Source organism: Poecilia mexicana, unplaced genomic scaffold, assembly GCF_051168715.1.
Source record: "Poecilia mexicana isolate PSO_F unplaced genomic scaffold, ASM5116871v1 scaffold_23, whole genome shotgun sequence".
In the NCBI taxonomy this organism is placed as follows: domain Eukaryota; kingdom Metazoa; phylum Chordata; class Actinopteri; order Cyprinodontiformes; family Poeciliidae; genus Poecilia; species Poecilia mexicana.
In genome coordinates, this window is record NW_028263392.1 from 22,217,226 (window position 1) to 22,234,460 (window position 17,235).

Sequence of the window (17,235 nt, forward strand, 5' to 3'; positions counted from 1 at the left end):
TACCAGTTCAGCTGGAATAAAATCCAGTTTCATTGTCTGCCAGTTGAGCCTAGAGGTCAGGATGTCCTGCAGATGATCAAATCTATTCAATTCCACATTTTAATACGATGCCCAAACTGTGGATTTGGAGCCAAACTGAAACTGAGGTCTCAGAGCTCGTTGCCATGGGAACCATGTCCCCTGATCAGGAACTGAACTGAACTGAATGAACTGAACTGCGAACTAGGAAACATGATGCGACCGTCCCCAACAGCCGCCACGTCACGCCGACTGAACGATGCTGTTCTTTCCGGAGCCGTTCTGGTTTTCAGCCGTTCTCAGTCCGTTTCTGTGAATCGGCACTGGGGTGATGAATGTCTCTGAACGCTGCGATCCTCTCAAACGTTTTATTGGCTGTTAGGGAGGACAGACTGCTGAATTCACAGTTTCCTGCTTTAAATCTTTCATTCTCATCTGTTGCATTTGCAGTTGTCTTGAGTGTGTTGTCAATCATTTCTTGTTCCTGAGCTGAAATAAACTGCATGAAGTGTTTAAAGATGCCCTGGGTCCCTGCTGATGATCCCTGCAGCTGGACTTTTGCCCCCCCCAGGCATTACTGTGAAACGACAAGCTGCCAACTACATCACTTCCCCACATGTTATTTTAGCCTTTTTAGGTGGGACTCCTCAGCTTTAAGCGATTCTCTCTGTGATGCAAAAGGAGGAATATTTAGGAAAAGAACCAGTGAACAAGATTAGTTGATCAAACATGATTCACTGAACAGACTTGGAGAAAAAAATGTCACATTTTGATTCGAACCTGAAAACTTTGATGTGTTTGAAGATTTTACAATAAACTGGAAACAACTAAAATGTTATTGCATATCTATTGGTACTGAGTCAAATAATTACAACACAACTGTAACCATGGAGACGTTTTCATGTAACAAGAAATCTTCCTCCTTGAAATAAGCCTCTGGCCATCATGATTCATCTGAACGCCTGCAGCAGCTGAAGCAGCTGAAGCTCCTCGATCAGACCAGGGTCCGACTCCCTTCAGATACTTGGACTCCAGATCTGGTTCTTTCCATTCTGATCTAGATCCCCTGATCTACGTTAGAGCGTAGATGCTCCTTCACCAGATCAACACCCTCACTGCTGCAGAAAGTCTTCAGAAGCATCTTTTTATTCTCCAGTTTGCAACAATAAGAGTAAAACTCTAACGTCTTTAGGTGTCTGGTGTTGAGATGTCAACATGTTGCTCTCTCTCCTGATGGGCAGAGAACCATAGAGATATAATTCAGAGAAATATTTCAGGATCAGCTCAGCTTTGCTTAAACTTTAACTGAACCAAAGCAGTGGAACAAAATGGCTCCATTTTACAACACTTGGACTTAAATTGCTAAATATAACTTAGCATTTTCAAGCAGTCTCAGACAGTCTTAGTGATGGGATTGTTGACCAATCTAATGGCCAGAGGGAGAGTCTGGGTAGGGGGCAGAGCCCCAATGATGAACTTTTGTCATCCAAACCTTTCAGGTGAGACGACTCCCTTTGAGAAACCGATTCCGCGATGGAGTCTGGAGTATTGGGAACGCTTTGTTGGCTTCGTTCCTTACAGCCAAATGAAAACGCTGCAGGCAGTCGACATCTTCCAGCCCACAGGTGGTCCGCCCAATCGCTGCAGCAGATGCTGTGTGGAATCTTCAGAGACAAATGTCTGCCTCTAAACCATTCCCCCGTTTGGGGAAGGGAGGGACTTTGTGCCTCTATATGTGCTGGTTGAGGAGTAGCTTCCTCACTGTTTGTTGATGCCAGGAGCCAATCTAAACTGGATCAGAACAAATAAAAGTAGAATACTTTTGTGTCCAGAGATCAGGTGGTGATTTGGCCGCCTTGATTCAGGAAAAAAAGGGATTTATGATTTACAAGTTTCCTTCACGTGACGAATTCTTGAAGTCTTTCTGTCGTCCAGCTGAAGTTCATGAAGGATCCATCTTCAGGCTGCAAACCGGCTCAAATCTGGAGCTTCAGCAGGCGTTCTGCTGGGAAATGAGGACAAATTCAGATGAAGGCAGTTGGCAGATAGGAAGGATTTAAACTGTTTGTTGACTGTGAATGAACCTCAGGATTAGGGTCAGCGTGTTGAGTCTGGAGACGGTGACTGGGTCAGAAAGGATCATTCTGAGATGTTTTCATGGAAAGGTTTGGATACTTTTCCTCTGACTTCTGTGAAGCAGCCAGAGTTTCTCTGAAATTGTGAAGAAAAACAGTTTTCAGGATTTTCTGAAGTTTTTAAAACTTAAATGTTTGAGATCAACAAAGAAATAAACAAAGAAACTGCACCAAGATGACACCCTGACCCTCCTTCTGATAACAACTGATAACATCCCTGAGGATGACCTTTGACCCACACTGTTCCGCTGAACTGACTTTATTCAGACAAAGTTCTCCAGCAAAAGTGACCTGGTTAAGGTTCAATTGGAATTAAGTCCAGACTTTGACTAGGCTACTCTAAAACATTCAGCTGCTTGGGTCTTTTTTGTTTCCTTAGTGTCCAGAGGCAGACCTGCAGATCCCAGGTGATATTGAGTTTAAGAACATAAACATTGACTTGTTGTGCATGGAGGACTTCCTGTTCGTCTCTGAGCAACGGGACTGCAGGTCTGGCCAATCGTTCAGAGGACTGGAGGTCTGATCGATTTCTCGGTAAAAATCATGTCAAGGTTGTAACTTTCTGTTTGATCGGCAGCTAACAGAGCGCCACCTATCGCTCTTATTGAAATAATGCACATGTATATTCGGCACTATTACAAAATCATCGTTAGCTCACCTGCACGGTCTGAGCCACCTGCTTTCCTCCCACCGGCGCATTTTCTTGCTCAGCTCTTTCTTCTTCTTTTGTTTCAGAAAAACTCGCGTTAGGTCGCATCGTAACGAAGCGCAGCACACAGCGCCTAGTGTGCTGCGCTACACCCCCCGCCACCAGGAGGCAGCACCCTGCTACAGAGCCAAGTTGGGCCGGTGGAAACGCGGTCAGTCCGAAACCGAGCCGAGACGAGATGCTGAAGTAGAGCCGGTGGAAAGAGGGCAATAGGGTCAGCATCTTCCTGTAAATCGACTGAAAGACTTTAAAACTCAAATCTATCAGAGAGATCTTCATCAGACAGCTTCAGTTTCAGGAGGAGAAACTCTGACGCCAAAACAGCTGAAAGGAGGTGAAAGCTGACGTGGGAGGAGTCAGTCAATCCTTAAAATCAGTCAGTTGGACAAACTGGAACCTCAAGCTAATTCTGATCAAATCAGAAATATCAGCTATTCTGTCACTGCCAACAACTAGCAGAGCGCCACCTATCGCTCTTATTGAAATAATGTGTTTTAAAGCAGTGGCTGAGTGCAGGAACTACTGGAGCAGGCAGCCTGGCTAACATCAGGGCTACAAGAAGCAAAGCATTAAATAGGACTTTATTCTAGCTTGTGTTGGTCTACATAAAATCACTTGCGGGGGGGTGGGTGACGGGACTCTAAATAATATAATGATTAGTTATTTTCGCAGCAGTAGGAATGAATAAAAGCTCTTGAAGTACAAATTAATATTTTGGTTTCAAGTATTAGTGTGTTATGTGACACTGGCTTCATTTCACTCATATTAATAATAATAATGACATTTTACAGTTAACATAATATGCTTCCTGTTCAGCCGCTCTACGAAGGTCCTTGATAGTAAATGTTCCCTGGATAATAAATAAGCTCCTACACACACACAGCCGTTCAGGTCTGATGGTTTCAGGTTTGGACGGGTCGTTCTGTCTCTCAGAACCGGCCTTCAGTACTCCCGGGCCTCTCTGAGTTCCGTCTGGAACGCCGGTTCGGCCGGGTTCTCCGGGCAGGTCAGCCCGTTGTTGGGCGGCCTGGCTGAGTGGAACCGGCTCCAGTCTCCTTTGCACAGGATCCAGGGCAGGACGTCCACCTGGTAATGTAGCTCCGGGGAGAACTCCGCGCCGATCAGGTCCGGCGCTCCGGCGCCTTTGCCGCGTGTGATCAGCCTCATCCGGTCGTCATAGCAACAGTGCTGCGCCCCCAGCGTCAGGCTGTCGTAGGACAGCATGGAGCGGACGCAGAACCGGGCAGAAGGTTTGTAGATGTCCAGCCGTTCTTTGGGTCCGCTGGCGTCTCTCCAGCGGTACGTCCTGCGCAGCCTGCGGTCCGGGATGCTGATGGCGCCGTAGACGACCTCGGAGGGGTAGGAGCAGGGGCAGGAGGGCAGCTGGGTGAGCACCTGGTGGAGGTACTTCTGGAGGAACTCGTTCCTGCAGCTCAGCCACTTTTCACAGCTGTCCACACCTGAGAGGGAGAATCACAGTTAGCCTGGTCTGGGTTTCAGCCTGGAGGTCCACTCAGGAACCTGGAGCGAGTCTCAGGAAAACATTAAACATTTTTCAACCAACGAAGCCAATCAATAAGACAAACTAAAATGGAGCAAAAAGAGGGAAAACGAGGCCAACGACTGACTTTCAAAATAAATAGAATATTTGTTTGAGTAATCAACCAGTGGATCTAAAAACATGATGCAATGCTGATCACATTTAGAGCCGGCCCAAGGCATAAGCAAACTAAAGGCCCCAACTCTGATTTACATATCTCGCTAAATTGCGGGTTTGAATATTGCAATAGTTTCCTATAACAAAATAGACCTGCAGAAAGAAATTACTAATAAAATATCTTACATGCGATAGACTGGCGACCTGTCCAGGTGACCCCGCCTCTCACCTGGAACGTTAGCTGGAGAGGCACCAGCAGCTCCTGACCCCACTAGGGGACAAGGGTGTAAAGAAAATCGATGGATGGATGGATGGATGGATGGATGGATGGATGGATGGATGGATGGATGGATATCTTACATATGCAAAGTTGTATGCTCTATATAGAGAAGTTCCTTAGCTTTGATTGTAAATCTCACTATTTTGTAATGTATCATTGTTTATTAAACTCAAAGCTGTGTGGCTTTGTTAATATTCTGTCCTAGAAGGCGGTTCGATGGGCCCTTTTTTTTGAGCACCTGCCCCTGTAGTGGCCTCTCCTCGGCCCTGAGGCTTTATATATTCACGCAAATATTGACATGGTGAATTATGCAGAATTATGAGAACAAAAACCAAGACATCATCCCAGACTTCTTTATCAGCACCGGAGCAGAGAGGTGGTCCGATATGTTGAGTCCGACTTTTATTTTTTCCTCCCAACAACGACAAGGAACAATGATCGGGTATGTGTTCATTTTCGACTGATGCACAAATTATTACACTGATCACAATTGTGCTTTCAGAACATAATAAACAGAGCTTATTAAAAGGTTCCCTGATTACAGCTAAAGCCAGCGCCGCCTCCTGCTGCTCCTCTGCCCGCAGCAGGAGGCGGCGCTGCTCCGGGCAGCGGCTCACTGTCTGCCGGATGAACCGACATGTCTCTGCCTTTCTCTGTCTGCACTGAGAGGCGAGTTAAAGCTTCTCAGATGTAGAAGAAACGGAGCTGGGCACCCAAATAGTTCATCACACTTGCTAGTTGTGTGAAATAAAGGAATTTGTCAGGAGAGAATTTCAGGTAATCAGTAGCTTGACACAACAGTCTGAGCCATTCATGGAATGCACAGTACACCTGAGTATGTGGGGCCTTAAGCAGCTGTTTAAGGCCCCTCAGACCTTCAGGCCCCATAAGTGCTAACATTTTAACACAGACCATATGCGAGCTTTTGAGTTTTTTGTGTGTTTATTTTCTAGGTTTTGTTTCCCTGAGTCTCTGCGGTTTCCTGTCTCGTCCACCTTGATTGATTCCCAGGTGTGTCTTGTTCCCTAATTACCTTCCCTGTGTATTTAAATCCACCTGTGTCCTGTTTCTCTGGTCAGGTCCTCGTCTAATGTCGCCTGTCATTGTTCTCTGTGCCAGTCTGTTCAGTCATGGACCTTTTACCTTCCGTTCTCTGTGCTGCCTGTATGTTTGGATTTTGTTTTTGTGGATTCTTCATTTAAAACCATCATTTTTTCATCTCTATCTGGGTCTTTAACATTCTCTCTCACCACCAACACCACACCTCATGACACCATAAATCTAGAATGTTAACTTTGTTTGCTAATGCAATGCTGTTACATTTGATGTAATAGTTTGAGCATAGATAAATGAAAAGATGTGAACTTGTTTAATTCATATGTGGAGGACAAGAGGCATGTATAAAAGTTGTGACTCGGATCTCTGCTTTAAACCAGTCTGAGGTTCATGAGTCAGACCTTCGTCTCCTGATGTCTGACATCGGAAAAAAACGGATCATTTTCTATGTCTGGTGTATCGCATCAATAAATGTGAAACTGGAAGGAAGGATTGACCATAAGGTTGAAAGGTGAAACAAAAAATACGTACTGGAGTCTGTGTTGTTGAACTGGTGGAGCAACGTCGCCTCGGTCTCTGTGACCACAGCGCCTACGAGACGAAAACAGACAGAAACGTGATTGATGGTAACCGTGGTTCAGGCTGAAGCATCGCCTCTAGTCAGGAGAAGATCTGAGGCTGTGGAGACAGATTTACCCCCCGTGGATCAGAACGCCCTAAACTGGTTTGTATCTTACTGGAACAGCTCTCCAGGTCACATGTGCGTGATTCTGTTGCTGTGCAGCCATAGCCGCAAGACCGCGTCCGTTTTTGAGATCCAGGTCCGCAGGTGGTGCTGCATGGGGCCCAGTCGCTCCACTCTTCATTCTCTGAAAACACATAGCAGATGGATGGGCGGTGAAAAGCTGAAGCAGAGGCCGGCCTTTTGAAGTTCACATCGTAAATTCCTCCCTCAGTTGGGGAACAATTAAGGAGAAAAGAGTCGGCAGAGCGAGACCAGAGAGTTGGACGGTTCTCTGCTTGCTGGGTTATTTGCTGTCTTTACTCCATCTGTCCTGTAGGAGAATCTCTGCAGAATAAATCCCAGCTGCTTTCTGCTCCAGCTGCAGTTAATCTGCCGGTGAAGGACCGGCCGCTCCATGCTTCATGGGACAACTCGCTGCCCCCCGCCTGCCTTCATTTTCATTTCTTTATTTGTGTGTTTCAAGGATGAGTCCTTGAGGTGGATCAAGGGGAGAAGCATCTGAAATGTCTCACCAAAGCTATATTTGGCCTCCCCCTCTTCGCTCCAGCCCAGCAAAGCGTCCGCCGGGTCGTAGCCGTAGTCCTCAGGCCCGGTTCCTGCCAGCCTGCTCTCCCAGAATAACGGCCAGAACAGCTTCTTGCTCGTCCACTCAGACGGCGACACGGACCAGTCGTTGCGCTGGTTCTCCTTGGCCAGGTCCATCTCCACCTCAGTCTGGGCAGCCTCCATCACCTCAATGGTCACCTGGAAGAAGAAGCACCCTGGATGTGCTAACAGTACTAGATGCTAATCAGCTCCATTTATTCTAACAGTTTCACCAAGAAGCTGTATGAACAGTTGGGAAAACCCTTTAAATGTTCCAGGTCAAAGGTCACCTGAACAAATAGGAAAAGGTGTTTTCAGATTTCATTAATTCAAATTCCTCTACTGGGACAGAACCAGCTGTCCCTCCGGGGACAAACAGCTGCTGAAGGTTACAGCTATGCATCTCAACCAGACTGAAGTGTGGACTTTGATTAGGTCACTCCAAAGCCACCATTCAGAATCAACCTTAATGGCCAGAAAAGATAAATATCTAAACTTTAGAGGAGGAAACGTACCCTGCTCACTATTACACAAATGATTGTGCCAACAGTCTTCCAGGAAACCTGACTCTGCTCTTCTCTGTAGAACTCAGACGTCTCACTGCACTGTAGAGGTAAATACATTTGGAGAGTGGTGTGATATGAGTTATTATCATTTAAAATCCAGGATGTGACCCCTCCAGCGGTGGGGTCACAGGTCACCGTCCGTCCACAGGGACCAGATGAAGCTGGAGGCTCCGTCCAAAGATGTTTTTTCTTTGTAGACTGAAGATGTTTGGTGTCAGTGAGAACATTGTTTTTATTTCCCCAGGCAGTGATGGGGAGTGTTATCAGGTACAAGAAGATGGCGTGACTCAGCAATCTCTCCACTCAGTGGAACTCTAAGTTGCAGCGCCTGGTAGAGAGCTTTCCACCTGCAGCCCCAACACCACCTGCACCGTCCCAGCTAGCTGCACCAGGTAGCTCCACCTAAGGTCCATCTGAAGACTAAAGCTCCATCCTTGGATCTCTGTTGGTCTCCACCCTGAATGCTGGCTGCGCCATACCGCCGTGTTTTTCACGATGAAACCTCTGAGGTGCTGAAACCCCCTCAAGTCATCTGCGTCCTGCTGCTCGGCTTGTTTCTGGCCAGACAGAACAACAGACTTCTGTCTTCGCTAGGAACTCTGTGACTGGCGCCGCCTCCATGTTTTCAGCAGCTTCAACCGTCCAGAAAACCAGAACTGATCTGAAGTCAGATCCTTTGTTGCATTTCAGATTTTTTTACAGTTTACAGACAGAAGAGGTCAGGATGGGACAGATTCCTCTGGCGGACATGTTGGTGTAATCTCAGAGTGGATGAGGGCCATGCAGGCGGCTGCAGGTTAGTTTACATGAAGATCAGATTCCACATGAATCAAAGAGGCTTGTTGTTCACTGCAGGAAGAGATGCACTGATATCGAGTCAGAGAACACCGAGTCACCTCCAGCTGATCAGAGTCAGGATCTACATAAAACACACCAGTCAGTCCTGCAGTTCCTCTGACCTCCAGTAAAGACTGGGTGTTTATTCCTGCCGGGCGTCGGGTCCAGCTCTGTCTGGAGCCGCCGGGTCTCTACAGCTCAGAACCCAGAACCTTTTCAAAGCAGAGAACAAATAGATGTTCCTACCTGGATGTTGGGATTCTGGGAGCCCACATAAGCGTTGACCAGATCAGGGAATTTCCTCAGATCCAGGACGAAGGCTCCAGGCTCCTCCCCCTCGGGTGAAGGTGATGAGCGCAGGTCCTGCTGCTGTGTGGAAGTGGAGGAAGATGGAAGAGGAAGCGTCTGCAGCAGGTTTTCCTGCTGAAGATGTTCCAGGTTGGGATGATCTGGTTGCTCCTCGGCTCTGATCTGTAAAATAGAGACAAAGGTTCAGCTGGACCGACGGCAGTGGCTGAAATAACGAAGGATCTTCTGAACACATGGAGGGTTCAGCAGTTGTTGGAGGACCATTCTCCGCCGGTCCTGAAGGAACTGAAGTTCTGGATTCAGCAGTGACCCAATCAAAGTTTTGACAGAGCAGAAACATTTCCTGGATCCAATATGTGCTGCAAGAGCCTGAACTGCTCCGGTTAGGGTTCTGGTCCTGCGATCCGGCGGCCTGTCTCCCGGGTCGAGTTTCTGTATTTTTAGCTAAACAGTTAAAGTCAAGCAGCTCCAGGCATGTTGGGGGAGGGGGTTCATTTCCTCTAAGCGTCAGCTGGAGGCTTCGAGTTTCTGAGCCAAACTCTGCATTTCACTTCTCGCATGAAACGACGCAACTGGGTCAAAACGGTTTGGGGCCAAGTTCCAGATCAGAACCAGAGGCTCGTCATTTTAGCGAACACAGAGCATCTTCCTGTGAGCCGTCCAAGAATTGGAGAGGATAAAACTGTTAAATGTCTAAAACTGGAAGGAAACCATGAAGTTAACAAGGATTTCAACCTGAGCTAGCAGTTAGCACAGGTGTTCCCCCGGGTTCCATCCTCGGCCCCCTGAGAGGACCACCAAAATAAAATTGGTTTCTGTGTTGAAGAGCAGATATGTCATTCAGACTTTGTGGGTCCAGCTTAGGAAAACCTCCTCAGCTGTCCTGTACTCATCACTGATGGTGGTGAGCTACCCGATAGTAGCCACAGCTACCCTAGAGCAGCCTGACGGAGGCCAGAGGGCCATGCAGTGGCGCCCCCTGTTGAACCACCACCAGCAGGTAAGGAGGGTCAAGTATCTTGCTCAATGATGCAACGGTAGACAGAGTGGGGATTGAACCGGCAACCTGGACATACTGGACGGGTGACCTTTGACCTGAAGCAGCATTCTTGGACAATAAAGTGTTTCCACAGTCACCACCAAGGGAAGACACCTCCACCCTGAGGTGGATGATGGGAGTGTCTCATGCCTGGCCCAGATCAGCTGTTCTAGGGACTTTCTTAGAAGACTGGAACAAAATCTGGAGAATTTAGAAGCTGATTCAAAGAATGTGTGGAAAAACATGAGAAACGATGAAAAATGTTTGATTTCATGCATCGATCCATTCTGATAGTTTTATTGACTCCAGGTGAACCATACATTTACAGATATAATCCATACATTCATATTCTACCATGTTGCTGTGCTTTGGCAAATTTTGGCAATTAAAATTATTTCTACTGGTTGTTTTTATTCACCAACTGGTAAATACTAGTTATTGGTGTCCACCTCCAGAAGGTGGGTCTGCAGGATGTGCGATGCCTCGGGGTGCCGCTCTGCAGGGGGCGCCAAAGCAATGATGGACATATTATGGTCTAATATTAGGAGGGAACAGGATTCCAACCTCAAGTGATGAATTTTTAATACATTTTTAAACGTGTATTCTTAACATTTGTAACTAGCTGAATGCTGTTAAATGATGGGCAGAGCCCAGTGTTCAGTTGACTGGACCCCTCTGACCCAGTAGCAGCGATTCCCTTCTTTTTTTTTCTTTTAGGTTTTGTTGGCTCTTGTGGCCTTTATTTGACAGGATAGAGGGAGAAGACATGCAGCAAAGGTAGTCAGGCCGGGAATCGAACCTGCGACCATCGGCATGAGGACTAAGGTCTCAATACGTGGGCTGTGCTTCGCCTCCAAACCACCCAGTAGCAGTGATTCCTACTGAAAAGATTCGGAGCCATTCAGAACCAGACGAACCCACAGTTTTATTTAGGAGTTTATTATTTAACTTTTACTTTGAAGGGTCAGCTGCTAACATGTCATTAAAAGAAAAGTTAAAGTCTCGTATTTTAGAAGTCTTGTCATATTTAGGCTCTGCTTTGCATTCAGAACCGAAGATCAGAGGAAATCTGGACTTTTGGGTGGAAAGGTTCGAACATTTGGACCCCAGCGATCATTCTGGATCTGAATGACCAGAAGGTTCTGCTGAGCTGAAGGTCCAAAGGAGACCTGTGGACTTGCAGCGGGTTTACCTGAGGACTGGACTCCGTGTTCCGGTCCGTGGGAAGCCCACAGCTGGACTCTGCAGCCAGGATCAGCAGACACACACGCAGCGCGTCTCCCGGGTTCATACTTCCCAAAGTTCTGCTCCGAACCCGGGCCCGGTCCTTCAGCCTAGGATAGAGGTTTCCGCCCCATCGTGGAAAAGGCTCCACACGTGAACGTGATGCCCATTATCCTGCGGTACCGAAAGTCCCTCCGGTTCCGAACTTTCTCATTTCAGCAGCAGACCCTTCAGAACCGGTTCGGGTGTTTAAACTGAGTTCATCCGCGGGGTTCAGCTCAGTGTGTTTAAAACCAGAACCGCCCCACGCAGGACACAACCCACTCTGCGCCAGCCCGACCCAAGAGATCACGTGGGTTTGTTTGTTTTGACGTCATAGCTGAAATGACAGGGTGGTCTTCTTGTTCTTCTTCTGATGATGATGATGATGATGGTGGTGGTATCAGAACCACAGTGAGATCAGCTCAGCAGAACTTTTTATTTTAATGATCTGAAAATCATTTAAATTTTCTTCTTCCTGTTTTCCTTTATTTTGTTTTCCAAATATTTAGAAATAATTTATGTTTAAATAAATCTGCAGTTTTCTGTAAATAAATGTTTAGAAATTAAAACTGTTCAGGTTGTAAATTTTGGTTTTGTTTTCTGATTCCATAAATTTATTTTAAGAAAAGTTTTTTTCTTTTTTCAGGTTTTTGTTCGTTCTGCTGCATTACAGATCAGAACCGGGTCCAGAACCACGAGTGGGAAAAGTTCTGATCCAGACCTGGTGTAGTCCTGGGGGCCCAGGGCCCTCCACGCGTCATCAGCCACTTCCTGTGGAGCGGATGGGGTCAAAGGTGAAAGGATTTCCAGATGTCGGGTCTGTTTCTGGTTCCGACTCACGTTGGGTTCTAATTCAGAACACGTGTCTCTGAGTCTGAGCAGCAAACGGGTCAGAACTGGAGATATGATGACTGGACCAAAGTTCTGATCGGGTATTGACACCGGTTTATGGGCCGTTGCTGAAGCGTTGTTCTGGTGGAGACCCATCAGAACCAAAATGCCGTGCAGTCAGAACCGAATGGGTCCAGCCGGGTCCAAACCTGGGTTCTGATATCATCTGCTCATCGGCGCTGATGGTGCCGATCAATCGATTGATCAGGTTTATTTCAGCAACACAGTGTTCTATCAGATAGTCATACCTTAGCTCAGATCTGGGTGATGTAGAAGTCAGGCAGAGAACCACCAGAACCAGTCTGGGTCAGAGACCGTCTGTGTCCAACAAACACCCTTGTGTACCTGCTGCTCACTGTGCTAACGGCAGAAAAATAACACGGTTCCTGGAAAAGCAGCATCAGTGGCCATGCTAACTAGCCTTAGCATTCTGTTAGGCTACCTCCATCAGACAGGGAAGAATTGAATGTAGAGTGAAGTTTTGGAGTCCTCTGGATTTGATACAGCGCCACACAGGTACAGGTGTATGTCCTTCCTGTGGACAGCCTCCTCTCTGGACAAACACGTAGTCATCTGACAGTCTAGGGAAGAATTGTACAAAATGTAGATAATTCCTCCCTGCAACAGATAAATGTTTGACAAAATTATTCACTCTGTCTGCAGAGTCAAAAATCCGACAGCTGGTTGAACTTTCATGAAAAGGCAACATGTCTCTTTTCTAGGGACCAGAATCCATCTGCCTCTTTGGCGCAGTTCTGGAGTCGGCCTCCAGAGGTCAGTGCCACCCTCAGAGGTAACAAGTCGTCCTGTTAGACGTTTCATCTTCAGTGAAATAAGGAGCAGCGCTCCAGCAATGGAAATGAAGGCAGCATGCATAATGTGGAGTGAGTCAGGCCTGAAGCTTGTTATCCTGTGAAAAATAAACCCACCGTGTCTTTGTTAAAGCTCCTGCTTCCTGTTTGCAGGTCATTAAATCCAACCAGGTTCAAAACAAAGTTCTTAGACACTTTCAGGTTTTATTTCTGGAGGTTTGATGGCCCAGGGCCTGATCCCATCCTTTAGTTGTTTCCAATTACTGGGATGGCTGCCGGACACGACGATGTTCAGGCTGCTCTAAATATTCAGTACACAGCCTGACCCAAAGCCTTTTTTATAGGGATATATATATATATATATATATATATATATATATGGTGGATAAAGAACAGAGGAAAGCCGTTGTGGTGGATGTAGCAATACCAAGTGACCACAACATCAGGAAAAAGGAGAAACTGGAGAAATACCAGGGCCTCAGAGAGGAACTGGAGAAGGCCTGGAAGGTGAAGACCACAGTGGTGCCTGTGGTCATCGGGGCCCTCGGGGCAGTCACCCCCAAACTGGAGCAGTGGCTCAAACAGATCCCAGGAACAACATCAGACATCTCAGTCCAGAAATGTGCAGTTCTAGGCACAGCCAAGATACTGCGCAGAACCCTCAAGCTCCCAGGCCTCTGGTAGAGGACCCGAGCTCAGAGGATGAAAGAGACCACCCACGGAGGGTGAGAGGGGAATTTTTTTTTTTTATATATATAATATAATTCCCTTCTCATCCTCCGTGGGTGGTCTCTTTCATCCTCTGAGCTCGGGTCCTCTACCAGAGGCCTGGGAGCTTCAGGTTCTCCTCCAGTATCTTGGCTGTGCCTAGAACTGCACATTTCTGGACTGAGATGTCTGATGTTGTTCCTGGGATCTGTTTGAGCCACTGCTCCAGTTTGGGGGTGACTGCCCCGAGGGCCCCGATGACCACAGGCACCACTGTGGTCTTCACCTTCCAGGCCTTCTCCACAGTGGTGCCTGTGGTCATCGGGGTCCTATATATATATATATATATATATATATATATATATATATATTTTTTTTTTTTATTGACTTATGGTGAAAATGTGAAGAACTGAACAGGATTCAGCAGGTCATCCCGTCCTCAATGGTTCCGTTGTATTGGGATGGTGAATTTCCCAGTGTTCTGCTGGGCTGCAGCCTGGGACGTTACTTTCACCATTATTTTATTCTTTCCACGTTTGACCAACTGTTGAGGACGGAGGTCATGGTGGAGGAGAAAAGCTCATGCTGTCAGTCTGACTTTTTGTCTTCAGCGTTGAGCATGCTGAGGTGAGGAACGTTGGCTTATTGCTGTGGCGTTAGCATTAAGGCAACAAAAACATTTTCAACACGTCCAAAAACTGGAGGAGAGTTTAGCCTTAAAAACAACCAACCCGATCCAGAGAAAATGTTGGGTTCTGTTTGGTTCTGGTCGTACCAAGTCAGCGTTACTCGTTGCAGACTCTCCATGTCGGATGCTTATCTGAAGCCAGACCCCAGATTTCCCTCACCCTTACTGGTTACCAGTTTGAAGACGTCCGTCTATCCAGACTAGAGTTTTGTTCCTCTGTATTTGCTGAGAGATGAAACATGTTTGCACTGCAGCTGAGTAATGATGTTCATTACCTAGCAGGGCGGGAAAGGGGGCTGGAGGGTGGAGGCAAGTAGGGGTAACAAGACCCGGCCCCCTCCTCCAGCAGCAACTCCACTCTCTGAATGAAGTCGACTAACGAGCTCCAGAGGTCGTCAGGCTGTCGCTCTGTGGAGGGAGCTGCCCTCTCCTCCCCCCCCAATGGTAGACTGGTGACCCCCCCAGGATCAGCAGCCATATAAGCAAGACACTGCAGGATCTGCGGTCCGGTCCGGTCCAGGTTGTTCTGCTGCTGGTCTATCGGTGGAAACTCTGCGGTTTTGATTCTGAGCAGCAGGTAAGCATTGTTTCCTCTGGATCAGAACCTGAACCAGAACCTCCTGGTTCTGATTTTAATTTGGTTAGTTTGATTTTCTGAAAGTACCAAGTTCTGGTTCTGGATTTCTAACCTGGGTTCTGGTCCCTTAAGGTTCTGGTGATTGGATGTTCTGATCAGAAATCTGCAACAAAAATCAAATTTTAGTTTAATTTTATTTATTTATTTTTTCTTCATTTTTCTGTAAAAGTCTTGAAACTAAATCACCTTGGAAACGAGAGTGAAGGGGGCGCTGTTCCTCAGATCATCAAGATGAAATAAAAGAAAAACGTTCGATGAACCTGGAAATCATATCCACCGACCCGGGTCACAGAGCCGGGTCACAACCAGAAATTGTCTTACGGATAAAGAACTGGACCAACTGGATCCACTGGGAATACTGGAAAGAATCTAATGATATTTTCTGGCCAGATTAGCTCAGATGTCTCAGGAGGTTTTCTTGTGTTCCAGGATGTCAGACCTTTTTCCCGTCTCTCGTTTGTCCTTCCTGCTCATCTGGCTTCTGGTCCTTTCTTCCTCAGCTTTTCCTCAACCTCGTCTTCCTCTCAGGTGAGCTCAACCTCAGGTTGAATCTTTTAAAAACTCGTTTATCCCGTTTTGACACTCTAGGGTTGTATCTCTGTGATTCCAGAAATCCTGAAGGTCCGCAGGAAGCGAAGCGGGACGACTGGGATGTCCTGTTCCCGTCCATTTCCCTCCATGACTGGAACATCCAGATGCTGTCGGCGCCGGGCCTCAGGGCGGCGGACAGCAAGGCCGGTCTGGTGGGGGACGCCTGGCTGTTCGCACCGGAGCGTCCGGAGGCCAGGTAGCGAAGCCACATTCTAACCCAAACTGTTTAAAACTTCTAGATGAAGCTTTTCTATATACCGACCCAATCAGCTGCTTCTGGTCGCTTCCCTGCCGTCAAACTTACAGAAGATGAAATGAGGAAAATTGACCCAACGACTTTTTCTAGTTCGATTCAATAAATACTGTAGATGGAGCAGCAGGGGGCGCCAGCATGAGAATCAGGCCATTAATCATCCTCAGAAGAATCTCCATTTGTTGAGTTTCAAAGTTTTGCATTTAAAGAATTAAAAATTCTGTTTTATTGGATTTTTTCCCAGTTTCTTGCAGATCTTGGTTGTTTCTGTGCTGCCCCCTGGTGTTAAGGAAGCGCTTACCAGTTTCTACCAGTCTGGATTGGGTCCAAACAGAACCGTCTGCCGGACCAAGCCAGCAGACGGAAAATGGACCCATGCTGGTTGTGCACTCTGGACCAGAACCAGAGCCAGAATAGAAATGACTGATTTGTTTTTAGAAATCATCATTTCCTGTTTATCTGTAAGAAGTTGGCAGAACCAGGTGAAAGTCTGAAGTCTGGTTTGAAACTGGGACCAACTGACCGGCAGCCGTCAGCAGAACCCAGCAGAACTTGAGTGTCTGGTCTGGTCTGGTCGACTTACTGCAGAAAGACAGAAAATATTATTCTGCTTAAATCACCTCCGTCTGGCAGGCAGCCTGATTGTGAGGTTTTATTTGTAGTGCTTCAGCTGCACTTTTAATTTGATTCTTCGTTTAACCACCTGCCTTGGAAAACGTGAACGGAAAAACGCTGTTAGTTTTACACCCGCTCCCTCCTCACCATGGAAAAGACAAGTCTCACTTTCAGAGGGACTCAGCGAGCGGATCTCACCGGAACAGACTTACTTTAAAATAGTGTGTAATATCCAGCCACTGAACTTTGGGGCATTATGTCTCATTCACTGATGTCAATTTGGTAGCATAGTTTATTTTATCACAGCAACATGATAGCTAATGTTAAAACAGCAAGACAGGGCAGGTAACCATGGCAACTGGCTTTTTTTCTGCAGTCTGGTTGCCATCTCATGCGCCATGTTTACAAAGAAATAGTTCCTCTATAGGTGACATCAGGTGGAGCGTCGTAGCAGTAATGCTCCACTTATGAAAGTAAGTCTGTTTTGGCTCACACTGCTGGACAGGACAAAACGTCCAGAATGTCCCTAATTGTCCATTTCGTCTCCAGCGTCTGGCCGGCGCAGTGGGCGTCAGAAGGGGCCCGGATGGTGAAGAGGAACATGGTGGTGGCGGACGACGCCGCCTTCAGGGAGAAGAGCAAACTCCTGACCTCCATGGAGAGACAGAAGTGGCTCAACTCCTACATGCAGAAGCTGCTGGTGGTGAACTCCTGATGCCACCTGAGGCCGTTTGTTGCGTGTTGTAGACGATGCTCGTTGGTGTGGAGGAGGAGATGACGTCAATAAAGACTGCAAGTGTTCTGATGAAAGCTGGTCTGCGGCTCGTGATAACCACAC

General features: G+C 47.1%; 2 protein-coding genes across 5 annotated transcripts; one reads left to right on the forward strand and one right to left on the reverse strand.

Annotated features, from left to right (window-relative positions):
• Nucleotides 1-1,146: 1,146 nt before the first annotated feature.
• LOC106923940 (isthmin-2-like) lies at nucleotides 1,147-11,545 on the reverse strand. 4 transcript variants are annotated; one of them, XM_088003230.1, is made up of 9 exons: nucleotides 11,129-11,545; nucleotides 8,835-9,059; nucleotides 7,113-7,344; nucleotides 6,593-6,724; nucleotides 6,387-6,446; nucleotides 2,812-4,322; nucleotides 2,103-2,229; nucleotides 1,908-2,020; nucleotides 1,147-1,809 (listed from the first exon to the last, which is right to left on the reverse strand). In XM_088003230.1, exons 1-6 carry the CDS (start codon nucleotides 11,225-11,227, stop codon nucleotides 3,805-3,807), a joined length of 1,266 nt encoding a protein of 421 aa, XP_087859356.1. In that variant the 5' UTR covers nucleotides 11,228-11,545; the 3' UTR covers nucleotides 1,147-1,809; nucleotides 1,908-2,020; nucleotides 2,103-2,229; nucleotides 2,812-3,804. The 4 variants fall into 4 exon arrangements, with proteins under 4 accessions (XP_087859356.1, XP_087859357.1, XP_087859354.1 ...); XM_088003231.1 differs by having other exon boundaries at nucleotides 1,908-2,023; XM_088003228.1 differs by having other exon boundaries at nucleotides 1,147-2,020.
• Nucleotides 11,546-13,989: 2,444 nt separating this feature from the next.
• Nucleotides 13,990-17,207, forward strand: pth2 (parathyroid hormone 2). Its single transcript, XM_088003195.1, has 3 exons — nucleotides 13,990-15,466; nucleotides 15,549-15,725; nucleotides 16,947-17,207. Exons 1-3 carry the CDS (start codon nucleotides 15,339-15,341, stop codon nucleotides 17,110-17,112), a joined length of 471 nt encoding a protein of 156 aa, XP_087859321.1. The 5' UTR covers nucleotides 13,990-15,338; the 3' UTR covers nucleotides 17,113-17,207.
• The last annotated feature ends 28 nt before the right edge of the window (nucleotides 17,208-17,235 follow it).

Coding starts and splice junctions, on each gene's coding strand:
- pth2 (XM_088003195.1), top strand. CDS start 15,339: ATGTCTCAGGAGGTTTTCTTGTGTTCCAGGATGTCAGACCTTTTTCCC. Junction 15,467..15,548: donor CAACCTCGTCTTCCTCTCAG/GTGAGCTCAACC, acceptor CTGTGATTCCAG/AAATCCTGAAGGTCCGCAGG. Junction 15,726..16,946: donor CCGGAGCGTCCGGAGGCCAG/GTAGCGAAGCCA, acceptor TTTCGTCTCCAG/CGTCTGGCCGGCGCAGTGGG.
- LOC106923940 (XM_088003230.1), bottom strand. CDS start 11,227: ATGAACCCGGGAGACGCGCTGCGTGTGTGTCTGCTGATCCTGGCTGCA. Junction 7,345..8,834: donor CCCAGAATCCCAACATCCAG/GTAGGAACATCT, acceptor TTCTTCTTCCAG/GTGACCATTGAGGTGATGGA. Junction 6,447..6,592: donor TGACCTGGAGAGCTGTTCCA/GTAAGATACAAA, acceptor TTCGTCTCGTAG/GCGCTGTGGTCACAGAGACC.